Source organism: Ammospiza caudacuta, chromosome 2 (assembly GCF_027887145.1).
Source record: "Ammospiza caudacuta isolate bAmmCau1 chromosome 2, bAmmCau1.pri, whole genome shotgun sequence".
Lineage (NCBI taxonomy): Eukaryota > Metazoa > Chordata > Aves > Passeriformes > Passerellidae > Ammospiza > Ammospiza caudacuta.
The window spans coordinates 64,660,406-64,682,327 of record NC_080594.1 but is presented as its reverse complement, the minus strand read 5'-3'; the positions used below and the strand labels follow the sequence as shown (position 1 = coordinate 64,682,327).

At 34.7% G+C, this 21,922-nt stretch overlaps 1 protein-coding gene across 1 annotated transcript in view; it reads left to right on the top strand.

Annotated features, from left to right (window-relative positions):
- Nucleotides 1–21,922, top strand: part of DIAPH3 (diaphanous related formin 3) — a 201,764-nt gene that overhangs the window by 37,956 nt on the left and 141,886 nt on the right. The window contains exons 9-16 of the mRNA XM_058822083.1: nucleotides 5,863–5,973; nucleotides 6,410–6,528; nucleotides 7,251–7,367; nucleotides 8,556–8,674; nucleotides 8,790–8,854; nucleotides 9,512–9,616; nucleotides 11,856–12,194; nucleotides 13,181–13,295. Coding sequence (XP_058678066.1) covers nucleotides 5,863–5,973; nucleotides 6,410–6,528; nucleotides 7,251–7,367; nucleotides 8,556–8,674; nucleotides 8,790–8,854; nucleotides 9,512–9,616; nucleotides 11,856–12,194; nucleotides 13,181–13,295 — 1,090 coding nt within the window. The remainder of the gene's footprint in view (nucleotides 1–5,862; nucleotides 5,974–6,409; nucleotides 6,529–7,250; nucleotides 7,368–8,555; nucleotides 8,675–8,789; nucleotides 8,855–9,511; nucleotides 9,617–11,855; nucleotides 12,195–13,180; nucleotides 13,296–21,922) is intronic.

Here is a 21,922-nt window from a genome sequence, read left to right as displayed (position 1 = left end):
TAGCTAATATTATCCAATGGATCTTTATCTTGTTTGTTCCAGGAAGGCTAAAGTATATTCTTGTTCTGAGCTGCAAATTAATTCCCACTTGATTGAATTTGACTAGAAATACTAGAATAGCAGTACATCTTACTGATTAATTTATTGCTTTTCATCTTTGTATCATGGCTCTGTTTGAGTAACACATGTGCACATGTATTGTGTTGATTTGGCAAATTTAAACAAAATAATATTTTTTTGGTACAATTACATCTGTAGATACCCTTTCACTGAAATTGCCCTACTATCTCAAAGATAAAGGTATAGTTTGCTCTTGATCAGGATTTTCATAGTAGTACTTTTTCAGTCTCTGATTGACTCATCACTCATAGTTTAAATCATCTGTGATAAATGCTGTTTCCTTGCTTAACAGTCCATTCACATAGTGTTTTGCAGGGAAACATACTGTGTTTTAAACTGCTGTCATAACAATGACAAAGATTCCAAATTGTATATAATCAAACAACATGGAGTTGAAATGTAAATGTAACCTTGTAGTAACTGTACTTCGGTACTGACTCTGTGGTAGTGAAGTCTACAATCATTGAAATGCCTCCCTGATGTTAACAGGAGAGCAGGTGTTGGTGGCAGCTGTCAGTGCACTGAATTACTGGTTTTGAATGGCACAACTAATTGAATCCAGAAAATGCAATTGAATGAAAGATTTTGTACTCCAGAGAGATGAATTGGAGATGATATAACTTGTTTCAACTAAATAAGATCAAAATTAGAGGAAGTAAAAATTTTCATCTTGGCTGTTGAAGGGGAGGACTAATACTCATAAAGTGGACCCATACCAAAACAAATACAAAAAGCTTTAAAAATAAAGCCCCTACTCAGATAATAAGACAATATATTCTTTAAGGGTTTATTGCAGTAAATTTAACTGGTTTGATTGCTTGCATTTTAAACCACTTGTGATGTCCAAATTCTTCTGTTGTGACATTGTAACTTGTGCAGTTTGTGGGCCTAAAAAATACACCTGGTATTCAAAGCCAAGGACTTAATTTTTAGTCTAAGTGATGTCTTAGTGATCTAATAAAATTGCTCTCAGTAGTGCTAACAATTCTCCACCCCATCCCATGCCTATACATTTCTATGCTGCATTTCATTTGTGGTCGTCATATTCTATCCACTAATTACAGAAATGTATGTAACAGTAAACTGTATTCCAGAGACTTGTCCAAGGCTGAGAAAAATGTACACCTAGTGGGGTGATAGTGATTCTGTTACTCAACAAATCCTGTTGCAACTAAATAAGCCAAAATTGAGCTCCAGACAGGCAAGCCAGGTCTCGGTGAAGCCTGAGAGGTCTGGAAGCATGTAGTGTTAGCTTAATACAAAACCTATAGCCTATTATTAGCAAAAATAAGTGGGCTACAAGGCCATGTGTCCTGAACAAGACTGTAGAGAAGTACAGACAAATATTCAATATGAGGAGCTTTTTCTTTGTTCAAAGTTGTTGGTTGTGCAGCAAGTTGTGCAATCTCTGTTGGTTGCTATCGAGACAATTCCTGGAAGATTTTTTTCAGTCTACTTTTGGAAAGTAGACTGGGCACCTTAGCTGGTTTCAAAATTTTGGGTATTGTAGTGTCAGCGTCTGGATGTAAGAGAATTATATTATTTGTATTTATCTTTTGGTTTTTGTAGTTTCCTTTGCTGGGGTTAGCACCCTTCTTTCTCACCTTGTGTAGTGTGATGCTTTGGCAGTAACAAACATTAGAGTAACTCTCAGGAAAAAGTACTTGTGCAGAAACAGGCAACAGGCTTGAAGAGTAATATGAAGAGTAATACAGAGGTTTTGTTTGAATTTGAAGAAAATAATTGATAAGTTAATAAACTCATATTTTCCCCTAAGTTTCTAAAATACTGTAGACAAAGATACAGAAGCAAATTGTATAAAATGAGGGCAATAACACATTTCAGGGAGGAGAAGTATCATAAGAATTGTTCTGACAGGCACTACAAAGATGAAAAATCCACTGTGAGAGTTAAAGGCTCAAATTCTTATCTATTTAGCAGCTTTGTAAGAAGAGAAGAATAACCAAGGGTTGTTTCTTATTTATAACTTCAAAGAAACCCCAAATCAGGAGGATCTTTCTCCAGGAAACATACTTTCTCTAAGGCAAAACAGTCTGTGTTGTGGTATTGTTAGCTATATTCCTATTTACCTGAGCTCTTTTAAAGCTGAGTGCTACTAATGGGATGCCAGTACCTTTTTGAAAGAAAACACACTGTAAGTATATTCCTCTTTGATACGTAAGGTTATTTAGTTTTCCTCATCAGGTGATGATCTAATTGCCCTCACTGTAAAGAATATGGAGAAGGGACAGGAACAGGCTTTCATTGCCTTGCCAAGTCTGTTAAACACTTTGCTAACAAAAACATACAAAGGCAGACTTACAGTGAGGCAGGGGAAAAAACATCAGAAAACATTTCTTGAGCAGAATTTAATATGCCATAATTTTTGAGCCATAGAAACTTTTTTAAAAAGAGACTTTTAAACATCAAATTCAATATTACTTATTGCTAGTAGAATTTTTGATTTTGTCTACTTAGCATGCTGTTTTCTACATTTTTCTGAATTATTTTGGTATTTGTCAAACTTGTTTAAATTTTTAAAGTCCAGACTTAGATTGGAACATTTTTGCCTGTTCCTTGGGCCTTTCAAACAGCTCTCATTGATTCATGAAATAGGACTTTGCTTTGCAAAGTCATTTATTTATACTGTCTCTTTATTGATATTACATTTTTTGTATTAGTCATTAATTTTATTCTCAACTATAAAAAATATATTTCTACTGTAGAAGAAGTCAAACTTGCCAATCTGTAGTTGTCCAGATCTTCCTGAAAGTGGCTTTTTCAAATGTCAATACAATTTTGCCATCTTTATTTTCTTCAGTGTAAAGATACATTTCAGTATAAACTTGGATTATTTTGTCCTCAATTTTTTTTAAAGCTTTGAATGTTTGAAGAGTGAATGCTCTTTTGTTACTTCTCATGTTGGCTTCTCTGAGTTCTTCTGCCACTTTGGAACTGTTTTGTCTCTGTTCTATTTTGTGATCTCCTCTCACATGACAAAATGTTGCTATTTGTGTTGCTTTGTTTTCTTTGGCCGCTTCTTTACACCATGGTCTTTTACTGACTCTACAGATTCTGTTGTCTTCCTTCTTTTGCTATCTTTGAGGAATTAGATGTGTTAGTGATAGATGCTTTTTGCAAATTGTCCTTCAAAGTTCTCTCTCTCTTTTATTACATTTTCAAATTTGATTGGTTAGTTTTGATTCCTCCTCCCCTCCACTGCTGTTGAATTATTTTGTTTAGATGTTGTAACTTGATTATTTTTTATCACTGGGGTAAGTTACAGAAGTCTGTCTTAACACTTATGCAGTTGATTTAAATAATCCTTTTGAGTCCTGTATGCAGTTTTGGGTCCCACAATATAAGAAGGACATAAGACTGTTAGAATGTGTCCAAAGGAGGGCAATGAAGATGGTGAAGGTCCTTGAGGGGAAGCTGTATGAGGAGCAATTGAGGTCACTTGGTCTGTTCAGCCTGGAGAAGAGGAAACTGAGGGGAGACCTCATTGCAATCTGCAACTTCCTCGCGAGGGGAAGAGGAGGGGCAGACACTGATCTCTTCTCTGTGGTGACCTGTGACAGGACCCAAGGGTCCTTTCAGCCTGAAGCTGTGTCAGGGGATATTTAAGTTAGATGTTAGGATTGGGTACCAGTTTTTCACCCAGAGGGTGATTGGGCACTGGAGCAGCTCCCCATGGCAGTCGTCACAGGACTAAGCCTGTCGGAGTTCAAGAAGGATTTGGACAATGCTGTGAGGCACAAGGTGTGGTTCTCAGGACTTCCCTGTGCAGGACTGGGAGTTGGACTTGATGATCCTTTTGAATCCCTTCCCACTCAGGGCATTTTATGATTTTATATCTTTAATTTAGTGTGATTTTCCTTATTTATGTCAATAAAATAAAAACAATAATTTTCTATTATTATGCAAATATAGATATTTGCATATACTGAATTCCATAAAAGTTCTGAGGGAACAGAAATTAATTTCAGCTCTTTCTTCAAGTAAGAAGAAGGAGCAAAGCTTGTTTCATCTATAACTATTTTGAAATTATTGTTGAGGCAAGGTATGTAGTATGACAGGGTAATCTAAGAATAAATGCTGTTGTGGCAGCTTTTATCCAGGAGAGGTATTGGATGGGTTAGTACAGTGGTTCCAACCATGGCATCCTCCCTTGAGCATTCTTGTCCTTTCAGACATCTCCAGAAGTTGAAAAGATGGTCCCAACTCCTAATGCAGAGTTGTGGGGCCCTCGAGATTCTCTTTTCATGTGACTCCAAATACCGTCATTTATGGGTTTGGGTGAAGAATACCTCATGCTTAATTGGGTCATTCTAACCCTTGGTCCCTAAAAACCTGTTGTAGCTTACAGTCTGCTTGATTTTATCAGCAGGTTCATTGCTCTCACATTAACAGGTTGTTTACATTTGTTACATCTCTGTTCTCATAACTAAGCTGTTCTCTTCTAGAGTGTTAGCCAGTAAGTTCATCTACATAGACTAACACTGCAGTCAAACAGGCCTAAATTATGCTAATTGCCATTCACCTCCATAACAGTTCAGCTGAAATTATAAATAAAGCTACTCTCATGCTTACATACTTTGCAGTAGGGTAAAGGTGAGATAATGGTAGTGGTCTGTGCTATTATGTAATCCTAGCATGTTCCTTTTGGAAACCTAATGGATCTTATTGTTTCTCACAGTCTGTTTCAAAGTAGCTTGTACATCTTTGTACATAGTTGTTCTTGTGGCCATATGTAAGTAAATTCAGTACTTGGAATTATCATACTTTGGAGATGACTGGGATAGCATCTTTCTGGTATCACCTTTTGCCTATGGCATAATGCATCATCATATTTTAAACTATAAAAGGCTTTACAGCAAAGTATTTGAACCAGATTGCTTTAATTGTTGACATAGTATGTAAGGTCCAAATAGAATTCTAATGGTCTGGTGTTTTTAAAAAGCCCTTAAAATGCTGGAAGTACTTGAATAACATATTTTTTGTAAATTGAAGCAAAATGTGCAAACAATAAAGAGGGTAAAAAAGGGAGATAATGTCTCTTTTAATCTGTATTAGAGATAAACAGTAAGTTGCCATCGTTATAAAGGCTTGTGAATCCAGACAGTGAATTCCTGCTGCTCCTGGCTGTGGGTTTTCAAGATGGGTCTCTTAATTTTTCAGAAGAGGGTCTGCTCAGTAGTTGGCCTGATTCTTTCTTTTGAGCTGAAGGAGTGATTCCCATGAAGTATTCTATAATACTCAGTATGTTTAAAGAATGACTGTTTCAAAAAACAAGCAGGAAAAAACTCCATTCTGTTTTTCAGGCTCAGTTTAATTTACTCAGCATTTTAAAGAAAAGATATGTTTTACTGTACACAGACAGCATTCTGTTACTAACTTCTTATATATATGTATAGATAAATGTACATTTGCAATGATTTTTATATGTCCATTATTATGCTTTATCTGCTAAAGTTCATTGGCTAAAGGAACTTGATATTTGTATAAAATGACAAAATTCAATGGAGTGGAAAAATATTTAATTGTAATGGAAATTTGTGAACTAGAATTTGATATTTATAGCTCATGTGGCTGATGAGGAATTTAAGTAGCTTATTTATAATATTACAGTAGTTTCATAATTAGAAATTATGTAATGTCTAATTATTAGTTTGTTGTATCTTCTTGATTGTGATGCATATTGAAATCTTAGAAATAAGATTATTATTTACTCTCTTGCAGGTAGCTTGCATGCAGCTCATCAATGCTCTTGTTACATCTCCTGATGACTTGGATTTTAGGCTTCACATCAGAAATGAATTTATGCGCAGTGGATTGAAAGAGTTATTGCCAGTAAGCGTCTTGTCTTCTCTCTTTGCATTACTGTTTAAATTTTTTAATTATTTGAGACTGAGAGCGGGAATGGGAGAACAAGTTCTAATAAATTATCTTCAAAGGCATTTTATTAAGTTTGGGAAAGAGCAGTAAGGGACGAGAATCAGCCTTAAAATAAAAATTAAAAGGTGAAATGTGCTTTCTGAGTTTTATTCTGATTTTATTCTGATTCCTCAGCATTTTATGACTTTGCTTAAGAACATGTGATACTCTGTTTTTCAGAAATTTTAAGCCAGCCTGAAGTTACATTTACCTTTTGAATATTTAACTTAACTCGTATTGTTGTAATTTTAAGCTTTTAACTAATATAAACATATGGAATTTATTAAAAAGATATATTTATTTACATATGAAAATACTAATTTTGCAAGTCTTTTGCTGTTTCTCATTGCAGCAACTACGATATATAAAGAATGAAGCACTAGATATTCAGCTGAAAGTGTTCAATGAGCATAAAGAAGAAGACATGATTGAATTCTCTCATCGTTTAGAAGATATTAGATCTGAACTAGAATATCCTTTTGATGGTGATATGATCTTTGCTTGTGTCAGAAACAGTGTGGCCAGCAGGAGCCGGGCACTGATCATTGCCCTGTATTAGGCACTGGTGAGGCTGCGCCTTGAATTTGATGCTCAGTTTTGGGCCCCTCACCCACAAGAAGGACATGGAAGGGCTGGAGCGTGTCCAGAGAGGGCTCTGGAGCACAAGTCCTGTGAGGAGCAGCTGAGAGAGCTGGGGTTATTGTGGAGAAGGATGCTCAGGGGGGCCTTGTAGCTCTCAATGAAAGGAGGTTATAGTGAGGTGGGGTCAGCTATTTCTCCCTATTAACAAGTGACTGAATGGGAGGAAAGGGCCTCAAGGTGTGCTGTATGAGGTTTAGATTGGATAATAGGAGAAATTTCTCAGAGAAAGGGTTGTCAAGCACTGGAATAGGCTGCTCAGGGAAATGATGGAGTCCCCATCCCTGAAGATACTTAAAAAGATTTCCAGATGAGACATGTAGTGGCATGGCTGAATGATGGACTTGGCAGTGCTTGGCTAATAGTTGGACTTTATCATCTTCTAAGAGGTCTATTCCAACATAAATGATTTAATTGTATCAGCAGGACAAACATGAACAAAATAAAGCATTTAATGGATATTTTTTGTTATAATTTCTGTTTAAAGAAGTTATCAGTAAACATTTGACTGAAATTTTTTGATTCTTTGTTATTATTCTCCTTAACACTTTCACTGAAGTAAATGATGTTTACAACATGGTGTGGAATACAGTTAAGGACACTAGTGCTGAAGGATATTTTCTTTCTATTCTCCAACATCTTTTGCTGATAAGAAATGATTATTTTATCCGGTATGTTTAATGCTGTTTTAAATGTTAATTATGGAATTTTTTTTATTATGCAGTCATTAATAGAATATTTCTTCCATAAATCCAATGATAGGTTTTAGTCTTTCTGTGCGAATTTTAATTTGTGAGCTCGTGTTCAAAAGAATCCACTTGGAATCAATAATGCCATCTATATGTTTTTATCTCTTCTGCTTTGTATATAATTTTATTTTATGAACATAGAAAACTATTTTTGTTAAGAGCTGGGCCTTTTTGATTGCAAGTATAAGTGATCAGGGGAGATGTCTTAATCAGTCATAAATCATGGCATTATAATTTTGTGGTGTATTTGAGTCAAAGGACAAAACTGAGTATGCAAAGAAATGCACTATGTACAGAAATCTGAATATATGCCTAATTAAGATTAACTTTTGGGTTGGAATTGAGTATTTTCAGTATATATTATAGATCAGTGTAGACATGTTTGTGTCTCCTGGAAAATTCATCAGGTAAATTAAGGGGAAACAGTTTATAAAACTCTAGTGTTTCAAGCTGACAAATACTTTCCTTCCAAAACTCTTGTGTTGTCTTTGACGAAACACTGGAGGAATGAGGTGTGAACTGAGCAAGAGCCATCTGTTTTCTGCACAACATTCTGCATAACCTTGCATTTCAGGCAAGGTCTAGCACAGATGTATGTTTAAAGGTTAAGGGTGCTTGCCTGCTATGGTACATCTGTGCTAGACTTCTTCCACCTGAAAAGGTTTAAATTCACAGCTTGCATGTTCTGGGCAAGTGACCCAGCTGTCATACCCCCTGGCATTTTAGAACAAGGTGTTTTTCATTCCTTGTACTGAAGCAGGGCTGCAATGCACTTCTACTTAGAAAAGTCACAAAACTAGTGGAATCAAGCTGAAGGAAGAGCGTTTTTTTTACTGAGAGGAAGCAGGAGATCTTTCCTTCCTATATTTCTGCAGGGAGGGAGATGTAGATTTTATAATACAAGAATTATTTATCTTTAGGACCACTGGTTTTTCAGGCTTTTTGTAAACTCCTTTTGTGTAATAAACTGCCATATGTAACTTTCCTTTGAAACTTTTACCTTTCTGTGGAAAAAAAGTCAGCCCGAAGCTTTTGACTTTGTTCACAGACAAGATTTTAAATATAGATTGATTACTAAATATCTGTAAAATAGCTAATTTCTTTCTTTAGTCCACAGTATTTTAAACTAATTGAAGAGTGTGTATCACAGATAGTGTTACATCGAAGTGGAACAGACCCAGATTTCACGTATCGTAAGAGATTAGATATAAATTTCAGCCACTTACTAGGTAAGTACCATGTTTGGAAATTATTACAGCATCATACTTCCTTATATGAAACTGAATAGCTGACTAAGAATCTTGTGTTCCCTACATATGTGTGTGCTTGTTGGTTTTTTTCCAGATGTTTGTGTAGATAGAGCAAGATTAGAAGAATGTGAAGAGAGGGCTTCTGAACTTTCCAGAAAAGTAAGTCATTCTTCATCACATCATCATGTGATCAAAGGATGGACATGGAATTACTTAATAGAATAATGAATGGCATAACTGAACCATGGAATAGTCTTAACTTTTACTTACTATTAGTTCTGTGTTAAAGTGGGAATTTGGGTGTTCTTGTAGATTGGGAAGCAGAGAGGTATGAAGTAGTGAACCTTAACTGAGAATCTTTCTGCTATGTAAGTTTTCATGTACAACTCTTCCAAAAAGCAACTTTATTTCAGCAGTTATCAGTTTCCCTAACAAAATAAACAGTGGGAGAATAAAAAGAGACTCCTTCATATCTACAGACTGTATTAATGTACATCCATGGCTTTTAAGCTCCTCTGTGTAATACTGACTTAATATACGTTAAGTATATTACATTAATATACGTTAACATACGTTGAGTATATACGTTATATACTTAATATACGTTAAGTATACGTTATGCCATTTTGTATAGTGAAGACCTGTTGTGGCGATTCAGATGATTCTTCCACTCAGCAGACACATGGAAGTTGGAATAGCAGACATGTGTCCTTGGTATTGTTATCATGTATGTTTTAAAAGGAAAAGGTGGAATTTAAAGAAACTATGCAGAACTGACTGGTACCAACAATTTTCTTTTTACTTCTCTTTTCTTAGTTTGAAAAAGATTTTGTAGTTCATCAGGAGACCCAGGCTCTGCTTCAAAAAAAAGAGGAAAGAATCAATGAACTTGAAAAAGAATTACAAGCTTTTAAATCACAGGTAAAAGACAGTATAAGTGAATGTATGAAATACTGTTTTTGAAAGGGGCTCCTTTTGCATCTTCTTCAGATTTTGATAGTATGGTTGAGAGGTTTTTCAAGAATCTTTGTTATCGATTATTATTGAATGTTAGTTTCCTTTATTTCTGTTTTATATAAATAATTGTAATGTGTCAATAATTAACTGTGAGTTCCCAGATGATCCTTTTTATGCCTGAGCTCAGTTAATTAAACTAGTTTCTTAGGTTTCATTTGGGTTTTGCTTTCAGAGTCATACATTTCCAAAGTAATTAAGCACATAGGGTAATAAGTCTTATGCTTTTAGATTAGCATTCATCATTGTGATCTTTATCCCTGCACAGAAAATTGCTTATTATGCAGTTTGCTATACTGAGGCCTTACCATGGATATCCAGCAGTGAAAGAAATAACCTGTGGCTGGATAAGAACATTTCCTGATAATTTTTCAATTTTCAAGCATAAATATGTGATGGAGAGGAATAGTGCAGATTTTTTGAGAGTAATACTTGAGTTACTTGTAAGTGCTTCAACTCTTAAATCTATGTAAGAAGACTGTGTGAACAAATGATATTTCCTGTGTCTGGGAATAGCAAGAACAGTCTAAAAGTGCCTGAAGAAGAAAACATCAGAAAAACATGCTTTCTAGGGGTTTATTTTAATACTTCTGAGGATTTTTAAAAAATATTTATTTTCTTAGTGAGGAAAATTAATTTAGCTCTCCTTTGGTCTGTTTAAAAATGTCATTCTCATTCATGTTTCTGGTCAAAATTAATTGTTAATGTCAAAGTCAAACATTTAACAAAAGCAAGAAATTGCTGCAGTCTAGAAAACCAAATATAGTAAGAGTGGCACATCATTCATTAAGAAAGTACTTTTCTGTGTTCATCTTGAAGTCATACTTAAATACTTTTTATAAGTGAAATTGGTTTCCTCCCTTTTTTACTTTTTCTGTTATTCACTGCATGAAATATAAATATTTTTATATGCAGACAGAGCATAACATATGATTCTGCTCACTAATTATCATACCATGAATTATCCCACTGCTGTTAATGGGATACATGAAAAGTTTTGTAAATGTCAGGTAATTGATTACTGCAACTTAGTACTTTTAATCTTTGGCTTCTGTATGACATCAATTGCTACTTAGCATGTTGATTTCTACCTCTAATACGATTTTTTTCTCTGGTCTCATTCCTTTACTCTCTTGCAACTGGTATATGTTGATGTATTTCTTTCATTTCTGGAGCCCAACTGTTCAGTGTCTATTTGTCAGTGTAAACAATGCTTATGCTCAGAAATTCAAAACATTATCATGCTGTTGTGCTAGCATTTATTTGTATTCATTGATATTCAGCTATTTCCTTTTAGAAATTTAAAATCTTTTGCATATTGTATTTCCTTTAATTTTCTAAAATAATAATTTTCAGCTCATAGTTAGTTGAGGAGGTAATTAGTGCTATCACCAATAGATAAATATTTCTTATTTATTCTTTTGTTATTTTGTCAGATACTTTCTCATTTATGTTTACAGGCCTATGATAGAGTTTTTCAAATAGTAGTAGTAATTTTATTAGACTTGCTGAAGTTCTAATCCTATTTTGATACATTATAGATGTCATTTCTATATGGAATAAGAAGCTAGTGTGTAAGGAACACCAATTTTTGGATGGATATTTTTTCATTATTGCTTCATGTTTTCAGTTCTGTAGAATTAGAATGCTCCTAAATTGGAAGATACCTGTTTTTCAATAGAATTATTTATCTCTTCAGATTTTACTGTTATGTACTTGGAATGTTTCTCTGTCATCTGTAGGATGAAAACAACAAACACTAGGATGTTACTTTTTTTTAAATTTGAGCTAAACCATGGTAATCTAGGTAAGGTCTCAGGATATCTATCATAGCCTTTTTAGCTCATGGTCAGTGAAATGTAAAAAGTGGGAAACACCATTTCAGTTTGTTATTTTTGGTGTGCACCCCCCAGGTCTGAATGTCCGCTTCAAAATATTGACACATCCAATCATGAAATCAAAAGCACATTGGGCTTTTGATTTCATGATTTTGATTAAGAATGTTATCATTCCTGTTTGACTGTTCTATACAAGACAAATGGCCTTGACTTTCAACTGGCTTTCTGTATTTAATCTATAAACTATGATTGTTGGAGCATTTTGTTGACAAAACAGTGAAACTGAATAAGACTATTTTCCTTATCAGTATGGCGCTCTGCCACCTGGTTTTCTGCCATCAACTCATGGAGATGCATCTGTTGTTCCACGGAAAGGTGCAGGACCACATCAATTTCCACCCCCTCCTCCTCCACCACCGCTGCCTTCTAATGGAGCAATTCCACCACCACCGCCTCCCCCGCCTCCTCCACCACTTCTGAATAGCTTGGGAGCTCCTCTGGGTTTTGCTGGTGCTCCTCCACCACCACCTCTGCCAGGCCTGCCTGGAATACAGTGGTCCCCGCCTTCATGTGCTTTGCCATTTGGAATGAAGCCTAAAAAAGAATTCAAACCTGAGGTTACCATGAAAAGACTCAACTGGTCTAAGGTAGTGTTGATTAATGACAAATACTTGATATAAAATCTGACATTGAACTTTGGGAAAATAGATTGTCAGAAGTAAGACTAGGCAAGCAATTTATACATTAGTTAAAATTATGTAAGATATGAATAGTTTCTGTCTTTGGCTTTTCATTGTTTTTTGAAAACTGTGTTTCATTAACCCATGAATCATCTGGGCAAGTATCTGTTGACTTTATGAGATGTCTGGAAAAGTCAGTTCTGGTCTAAAATAAAACAACCTTGATAGCAGGATGCTTCTTATGCTTCCTATTACGCCTTGTTTTTCAGCAGACTCCTTATGTTGGATCAGTCACTGAACTATACTGATAGCTATACAGTTTCCAAACAAGTGTCTTGAATCTATCTAGCCTGGGCTGGAAACAGGGAGTGCAGGTCTCTCCATTTGTCTGTAGTACTTCAATGTACTTCCATAAATTTAATGACTGACAAAATACAGACTGAATTTGGAGTTTGGTTGGTTTTGGTTTTGTTTTTTTCTCCTCCTCCATTGTGACAAGATTAAGTATACCAGTCTGCTACTGAGTTTGGAAACTATAATTATTTAGACCAAAAATAAGTCAGTAAAGAGATTTTCACAATTAATGAAGTAATCAAAGCTAAATTCTGAAAAGTAAGGTACTTTGTATCTGGCTAAACCAATTGTCTTCAGAGATTATTTGAAGTTTGCCCAAGTTTTAACTCTAGACCAAAGCTAATTTGCTCCTTGTAGATCTTGGATAACAGGGTGTGTTGTCTGCATGTTGGAATAGTTTTTTTTCCAAACTCACTTATTTTAAATATTATTATTTTTAATTAGAAATATATTAACAGCTCTGAAGATGAATTGTGTACTAAAAATTAACATGTTTTACAGAGCTCTTAAATGTTCAACGTGCTTTAGACTTTACAGAGCACAGTTTCTGCATATTATCAAAATAATGAATAAAATTTTATTTTGTCTCTGGCTTGTAGATCAGACCTCAGGAGATGACAGAATCCTGTTTTTGGGTTAAGGCAGAAGAAGACAAGTATGAGAATGCTGACATGCTTTGCAAATTGGAACTTACATTTTGTTGTCAAAAAAGGGGTAAGTAGCTGATGGATTTAATTTTCAGCTTTTGGAGATACCTTTAACATTCTTAGGACTTAAATAAATATATGAAAAAACCTTCGGAGTATAATATTAATGTTCTTATTTCTAAGTGGGATGTATGAAGAAAAATGTCTGAAAATCCTAGACTGCTTAAAGCAGTAATATTGAACTGTTTTATGTAAGCATGACAATAATTGTGTGACCTGTAGGAAACTTACAGAAAAAAAAACCAAGAAGTTCTTCTGGGTAATACAGATTTTATTTATCACATTAAAAAAACCTATAATATCTTATCAGAATACCTTCATCAATTACTGAAATCTAATCTGGAGCCCAGAAAGTGATGTGTTTATCCTCAGAATGGATATGATAATTGATGTGTGTTGGATCCGTGATGGATGATAGTCTTTCAGTGATTATTTTTTACTTCCTGATAAACCTGTTGGAGCATAGATCTCCTTTGATATTTGCCTACCTTCTTTAGCTTTTAAGGCATTGTAAAGTAACAGAATATTTGAAAGTATTCCTGACTTTAAAACTTTTCTCCTTTCTGTGGCAGTAAGTTGTTTTAGTAGTAGTTTAGGTTATTCTGTCTCATATATAAAATGCCTGTTACTTCCTGACACATTTTTTTCTACCTCTTTCTTTGGTATCAGAGATGTCGTATTTTAGAGCAGTCGAAGGCTTGTGATTTCTTTGCAAATTAAACAGGGACTATTGTATTTTTACTTTGTTTTAAAAATTCTGTTTTGATATTTTTATTAATTAAATGACATGGTGGTCTCAAATTTTTCCTTTTTTAGGGGTATGCTTTAGTGTGTATAATCCAATATTTTTTTTACCATAACCAAGAACTTTATTCCACTCTTGTGAAAGCATGATTTTTATGCCTTAGCAGTGTTTCTGATTTAAGTATTATAGCTTGTTGCTGCGGATACCTAATAATATTAAGAATGTTGCACAAAGATAAAAAGGCAAGAAAACCTCACCATAGACATATTTGCTTGAATCTATTAAAATAAGCCTAGAAGGTAATTATGGTGCCTTTAGAATGTTAGAAGAATTCCCAAGAATATTCCCTGAATTAATAGGTTGGAAGTTTTAAAAGCCACTGGAGGAAATAATTTCCTATGTGTAATTAAACAGTAAAATTTGGGAGACAAGATGATGTTCAGGCCAAACATTTTAATGCCTCAGAAGAGGATTGTGAGTCTCCACAGACAGCAAGAACATTAGAGTTAACAAGATTAACATCCCTCAATATTTAACAGAATGGACTGAATACATTGTTTTGACAAAACCCAATAGAAGAGAGTTACTGGATCTGCAGTTGGAAAGTCAGTGAAGTACACTTTTATATCAAACGTGTGTGTGCAGTAATTTAAAGGCTGTAGTCCCCAGTGACAAATTTACTTCTTTTTTACAAGTGAGGCTTACTGCTTAATAATTTTAAGTTTTGAAATCTCTCTCATCCCACATGGGTGATATAAGTGTGCCATCGTCTTAATTTTTCAAAGGAAGTGAAGACACTAAAGGTTTTATTTAGAAGAGCAAGTAGGTGTTTAAAGGGCAACATGGAACTAAATCTTTGTTCAAGTGAGTGGTTTACAGCACTTTAAGTGAAAGCTTAAGTGTGTTAGTAGGCAGGACCAGATCTCAAGGTCCCTTGTTGACAGCATGAATTCCAGGACAGAGGACAGAAAAGCAACTGCTTTTGTTCTCGTGACCACGGAGAGAGGGCATACTTCTTTGCAACTTATACTTAATTTACTGATTATAACAAAATTTACCAAAGAAATTAGAGACATACAGTTTTTTTCACAATCTTGAGGAGATTTAACAACAGGGTCTTTAAAGTAGAATCAGCAAGCTATTCACTACTCTCAAATTGGAAACAGTCCTTAACTATTTCTAAAGCTTTGTGTCTAAAACCAGAAAAAAGAGAAATTGAAAACGATTCTGTAGCCAAATGATGGCATGCAAAGAATGAGCTAGTTTCCACTCTGCTGAAGGGTCTGCTTATGCACTCTTTTCATTAAAATCTTTGCATAAGAAGAGGTATCTGGTAGAGGAAGTGGGGATCAGAATGTTCAATGATGCTTCAAGTGGACTTTATTATCATTAAGTAAAATCAAATTGAGGTACTCAAATATTCAGTTGGTGCATTTTGCCAGCTAATATGCCAAAAGTATGTCAGCTAGAAAAGGAAGTCTTATGTCTATGTAAATAATCCACTGAAGAATTTTCACTAGAAAAAAGAATACAGAACAGTATAGAATAGATATGAAGATTCAGCAGATGTTTGTACAGGAGTTATAAAATATGTTGATTCTGAAGGGACATTGAAGTAATTGAAAAACTGAAGATATTATGGAGCTATGAAAGAAATACTGTTGCAAGAATAAAGTAAAAGAGGGCCTAGCTTCAGACTGTAGGGAATCTCTGTTGAGTATATCCAGGGATATTTTGGAGACATGAACCACAGAAGAAACCCCTGAAGGTCATCTGAAAGTCTAACGACTTTTTGTAAAGGGACCAGTCTAGTTTATCTTGTTCAGGACTTTCTCCAACTGAGTTTGAGGTATTTCTCAAGATGGAGATGTAGGGATGGATAGCCTGTTCCCTTGTTTGTCATTGTGGTGAATTTTTTTTCATACTCTCTTTTGGGATATCTTTTGTTGAAACTTGTGCCTATTTCCTCTTGCTGTTGTGCACCTCCAAGAATTCTGGTTCCCTCTTATTTCCAGCCTTCTGTCAGGTTATTTTTTTTTTGTCATCAGTAAGTTTTCCCTTGTTCTTTAGTATCCTTCTCAAGACTGATGACTTTTTCAACTTTTCTGTCTGCATCTTTATGCTCCAGCCCTCAACTCATATTGATGATTTTCTGCTCTACTCATTCCAAAGTATATATACTTTATATATATTCCAAAGTATATATACTTTCCTATACTTTTTTTCAAGTGGAGAAACCCATACAAATTACTCTAGGTACTTCTCTCTGAGATTGGGGAAGTGTCTCCCTGAGAAGGGGAGTAGAGGGAAATAACCACTTCTTTGACTTGTTGCTGGCAGCAGTCTTGGTACTTTACTGGAGGAAAAGTTTTCACTGTGCTGCTTGCTGATGGTGGTTGTGGAAAGTCCATACAGACTATGGATGATATAGGGTATTTTCTTTCTGCTTTATAAAGCTGGTTTTGTCACTTTTCAAAAGTTAAATAATTCTGTGAAAGCAACATGTTTTATAACAATAAAACCTTGAGAAGGTTTTATTGTTATTGAAGGAATATTGTTATGTTGTTTGATACACTGAGAAGTATCAAAGCACCAGTTGTTGATGGTATTCTCGTAGCAACTTACTGAAGGTGAAATGCAATTTTTTTTTTCATTGATTTAGAATTTAGTCAAGGGCATAATGGCAAACCAACTCCTTTGTCATAAAAGCCTGAGTGAGAGGGCTCCATGTGTGTCTGTGCTTGAGTGTGTACTTGAGGTCATTGTTCCTGTGCTTGTTGTGGTGATATCCCTGACTGATATCCCTGAATCTGTCACCTGTGAAATGTCACTGGATTATCATTGTGGTTACCCTTGTTGTGGGTTTGTTTTGGTCATTGGTTTTGGTTGTGAGTCGGTTACCTGAGTAGAGTTGGTTTTGTGTACCTCTGACAGTTCCATGACTGTTCTCTGGGTGGGAGGAAAGAAAAATAATTGACAAGTTCTGAAAATAAGGTGATGAATGAAAATGGTTTGCATGGGTGGTCTTTGGTTATGTGATACATTTTAATGGGAAAAAGAAGGATTAGTATGAAGAGTGGTTGGAAGAGACATGAAAGAGAAAGAAATGAAAAATCAAGAGACTAAGAATTAGCCGCCAGGGTTATCCTCATGATCTCAGACCAATGAAGAAATTCTGTGTAAACCCTTTCTGGCAACAATGATTTTAAAGGAATCTCTTACTATGATTTTTGGACGTTTAATTAAATGTGTGACTTAAAGTCAATTGATATGTGAAATATTGAATAGCAGAGCTGGAGCTTATATGTGCTTTTATGTTATTTAATCCTAAGAGATAAGATGAACAAACACAAATGCTCATTATTGAATGTCAGCTGCTTTGTAATACACTGGAAGCCTGATGGAAGAATAATCACTGGTCTGTAAAGCTAACATGCTACTAACTTTGCTGGAATTACTAGATATACAGGCAGGGGAGTGACATTTTGCATAAAAGATAGCATGTGCTCTAGAATCATGGAAATCTTGTGGGGTAAAAGAAATCTCCTGTGCAAAGCCTTGGGAATGGAAATTCCTTCTATAATAATTTATTGTAATATTAGCTCTTGGATCACATCATGTATATGATGAGAAAATGTTAAGATTAGAGAAGATGAATATTTTGTGATAATAAAGTGGGAGATTTAACTATATACAGGATTTGACTAAACTTTGTGTTGTAATACAGAAGAATTTCCAGCAGCTAAAGTTGTGTGGTAAAAAACTGCATGTGTCTTGATAGGGAAATTCAAGATAGTATTGCAAGAAAAAAGTTAGCATTAAAAATGTAAAAGTATGAAGATAATGGGAAAACTCATTAAATGTATCTAGATAAATATAAATAGGATGTTTTTCATATATTCATTATGAATCTTGAATTTCTTGCAAAGGAAGCCTTTGCTAATTAGCCTAATTAGCCTTCAGCTAATTTTGAAATGTGTATTTAATTTTTTGTAGATTAAGCTAGCTAAGGAATTGGTGGTACCACTTGGAGACAACTTCAAAAGTTCAGTAGGTTCAAAGAAAATTAGAAAAATTCAGGGGAAAATGGTCCAAAAGAAATAGGAAGGGTTACATTTGTAAGAGGGAACTTTCTTTTGCTGAGTGAGGAGAATGGATTATAAGAAGTGGTAAGGCTGGCATAATGTCTTTTCTATGAAGCTGTCTTATTGCAGTTCTTGTTTTAAATCATTGACAGGACTGCCATGTTGCTTGGAGTGGCTTCAAACTGCTATGTTTAAGACTTAGAATACTTACCTTTACAATAAGATAAATTTTAATATGCAAACACTATGTATTTACTTTGAAGAGTTCTGGTGTGGAGAAGATTATAGCAGTAAGTTGCTGGAGTCAGTGAGTAAGTGTAATTAAGGTAGTGAGACTGTAGTAGTTAGGCATAATGTGAGATATGTGTTCAGGATAACGAGAGAACCAGCTACAAATTCCTTACAGGAATCCTTTGGGCCGTTGAAGTGGTTTGCCAGGGTGGTTCCAAGACATAGGAGGTTGTGTAGAGTACACAAGAAGGCGACCTCTAACCAAAAAAGAAATCTTGAAGCATTTCAGTCCAAAATGACAAGCTGGAAACCTCATGTATGCAAAATATAAGAAAGCTAGTAGTTTCATGAAATATGGGCTTTATAATTAATGGATTGTATTTATAAATATCCTACCAATATGTTGATTTGGCTTGATCCAAAGACTCTTATGTTTAAAGTGGTAAAGTCCAAATGAAGATTAGAAATTGCACATCAAACATACAAGAAATCACTTGTAAATTCTTCATTATTTTTAGCAATATGCAGATAACTGCAGCTAATGGGAGATGGCATGAAAAAATTAGAAATGTTCTCTTCTTTCTTTTGTGGATATCAAAGGGAATTAATCTTGGAAACTCGAGAGAGAAAGATTGCATGATCTCTCTTATTTTTTTTTTATCAACTGGGACAGATTTTCATCCTAATCTTATTGGAAATGGCAGTGTCTGATCCCATCACACCAGAGCTCCTGCCAGGTTTGATTATTCAGAAGTAAAGCACTTCTGTGGGAGTACTATCTCTGTTGGCACTTGACTTGAAAAGGTCAATATAGTTATAATTTTTTTCCCCGTATACTCTGTAAGAAAAATCAAGACCTAAGGTGCTATAGTGCCAATTAAGTCTCAATTTTTTTAAATCAGAAAAGAGAGTAAATGCTACCAAGAAGATCAATTTAGCAATATAAATCAGTTTAGTGCCATGTTTAACACACCACAGCCTACCTTGCATAAGCAAGAGAACATGCTCTCATCCATCTGAAAGATTAGGTGGAGCCCAATAACCTTGTATTTTCCTCCTCTTCCAGAGGATTTATCAGAGATAGTTCCAAACTGTACTTCTTGTAGAATCTTATTATTACAAACCTGTAAGACTGCCAACAATATAGTTTAGCAACTTCTGCTATAATACAGCACTGAGTAACCTGAGTTGCCTTTTAATGTAACTGTACAAGTAGAAGTAATTAAAGCCTGCTGTGCATTTGTTTGGCTGCCTTTCAGTATTATACTAACTATCCTGAAAGCACAATTATTCAAAAAGATTTGTGCATATAAAATGAAATAAGGAAAACCAGGTTATTTCTGAAGAAGGCAGGAGTAAGTTACAAGCATTTGCAAGGAACAGCAACTAACGCATTGAAATGTCAGTAGTATCTTGCAACTCAAGTGTGTCATCTTCACATGGAGACACTGAATGGTATATTTAGTGTTGCTTGGTTATAAATTAGTAATATAATATAAATAAACTATATTAGTTGTTTATATTCTTAGCAAATAGAGATATCTGCTCTTGTCCTTTTAAAATATTTGTAGCAAATTGTATTTGTTATGTGGAGACTGATGCATAAGAATCAGTGAGTAAATGTACTTCTGTGGTGCACTGAGCTTGGCTGGCTGGCAGATACCCACCCACCTGCTCTCTGATAAAATACAAAAGCTTGTTACTGATTACTGTCATGGTGAAACAGAGCCAATGGAGGGAAAAGTAATCCAACTTAATTTATTTTTTCTGTTGTCTTGTCATGGATAGGAGAAACATTCAGTTGTTCAGACTATTAAATGCATTTAAAGAAGTGGAATATGAATAACTCTTAAAACCTGACTTTGATATCCAGATAATTCTGTGAATGTGTGGCAAACAGAAAATAGAAAACCTGAAAAAAACCTTTAGCATAGCAGCGGTTAAATAGCTTAACAATAACTTTTTTTTTTGTAGATTGATTTTTTTGAAGCTAAAATTGTGACATGTTTTCCAATTTATTCTCCTTCTTTGACAATTTCTTAGGATGAATTCTCCCTTGAATTAATGAATTTTTGAATGACTGTGTCATCAGTGTTCTAATCTATGTCAGAATCATGAGTAACATCAGATCATTCTTCTACTAGGACTGTAGGAAAGGGTGTGTCTGCATATATTGTAAATAGGATTAGAACAACCTTTTATTAGATAAGGTACTTTGATTTGTATTTGCAGTTAGGAACTACTTTGTCAGATAGTGAAAATATATTATTGAAAAGCTTGTTACAGATTTGTAAGCATCTACCTAAGCACAGTATTAACCATACCTTAATTTTAATTTATTTTACCTTTTTCTTTTTCTTTTTGACAGAGTAGTAGTAAGTGCTGTTATTAAATGAGTGTTTCTTACCTTCTACCCACAGACTATTATTTGCTGTCAGCTTCAAACCAGATTGAATTGAGTGCTAGCCTTTTCTGCTCAGTGAAGTGCCTGGACAGAGTAGTTCCTTTAGTTCACCTTTAGCTTTTGCTTTCAAACAATTTATTCTTTTTTTTTAATAGTTGATTTCCACACAAAATACGATATGATTCTGCAGTCACTTTATGTTTGATGAAAATATGACAGTATATTCAGGGTAACAAAAGCACTACACTCCCCTTTCCCAACACTGTGGTAGGAAAAGCCTTTGAAGTCTTCATGTTTTAGAAGCAATAAAAGCATTCCTTTATTGACTTCTACTAGAAAATGTTTCCATAGTGTGAACAAGTAAGATTTTAGAGGAGGTAGATATTATTTTCATGTATCCAGAAATCAAAAAAGGTCTACTCAATTTCATAAAGCTAAAACTATAAATACCAACAGAATAGAGAAATGAATTTGGATCCTAAAATGGAATTTATGGAAAGTCATCCCAGTGCCCTGCTCAGTCTAATAATTTTGTTTATTTAATAGAAAATACTCACTTGAAGAAGTTCAATATAATTGTCACTATACTGGCGAGGATTCTGCATGAATTAATTTGCTAATATTTGTATCACACAGGAGGTATAAAACTCTATGCCTGCTACAAACCTATTTTCATGGGTTTTTACCTCCTATTTGGCTTTGCCACATGTTTATGCACTAAATGCTTTTGATGAATTTCCAATCTAATGTTGCAAGCATTTACGTCTGACTAAAGGTAACACTGTATTTGCCTGTAATAAAATCTTCATTACACTGCTGCTTTTATTGCAGCCTTTTTTCATTGTGAACTGAGAAAAATAATTTACATGCAGGAAAAGTTTAACAAACCTTATTTGGCAAACCTTCAAAGTCACTGTTGATGAAAATTATTAGCATTTAAATTTCCATGAGCACTAGTTTTTTGTCCTTTAGAAAATCTATCATTTAGTTTTTCAGTGAATGCCTTGTTTCAGAAGAAATTCATTTCAAGGACAATTCATTTTGAAAAACAAAAAATCAAGGAGATTATGCATTAATGGAGCAGTGATGTCCAATTAGGCAGCTGTTAGACAGTACTTGGGTACCGGCATGCCGTGCAGACTTGAGCAGTATTGTATTTGGCAGTCTTT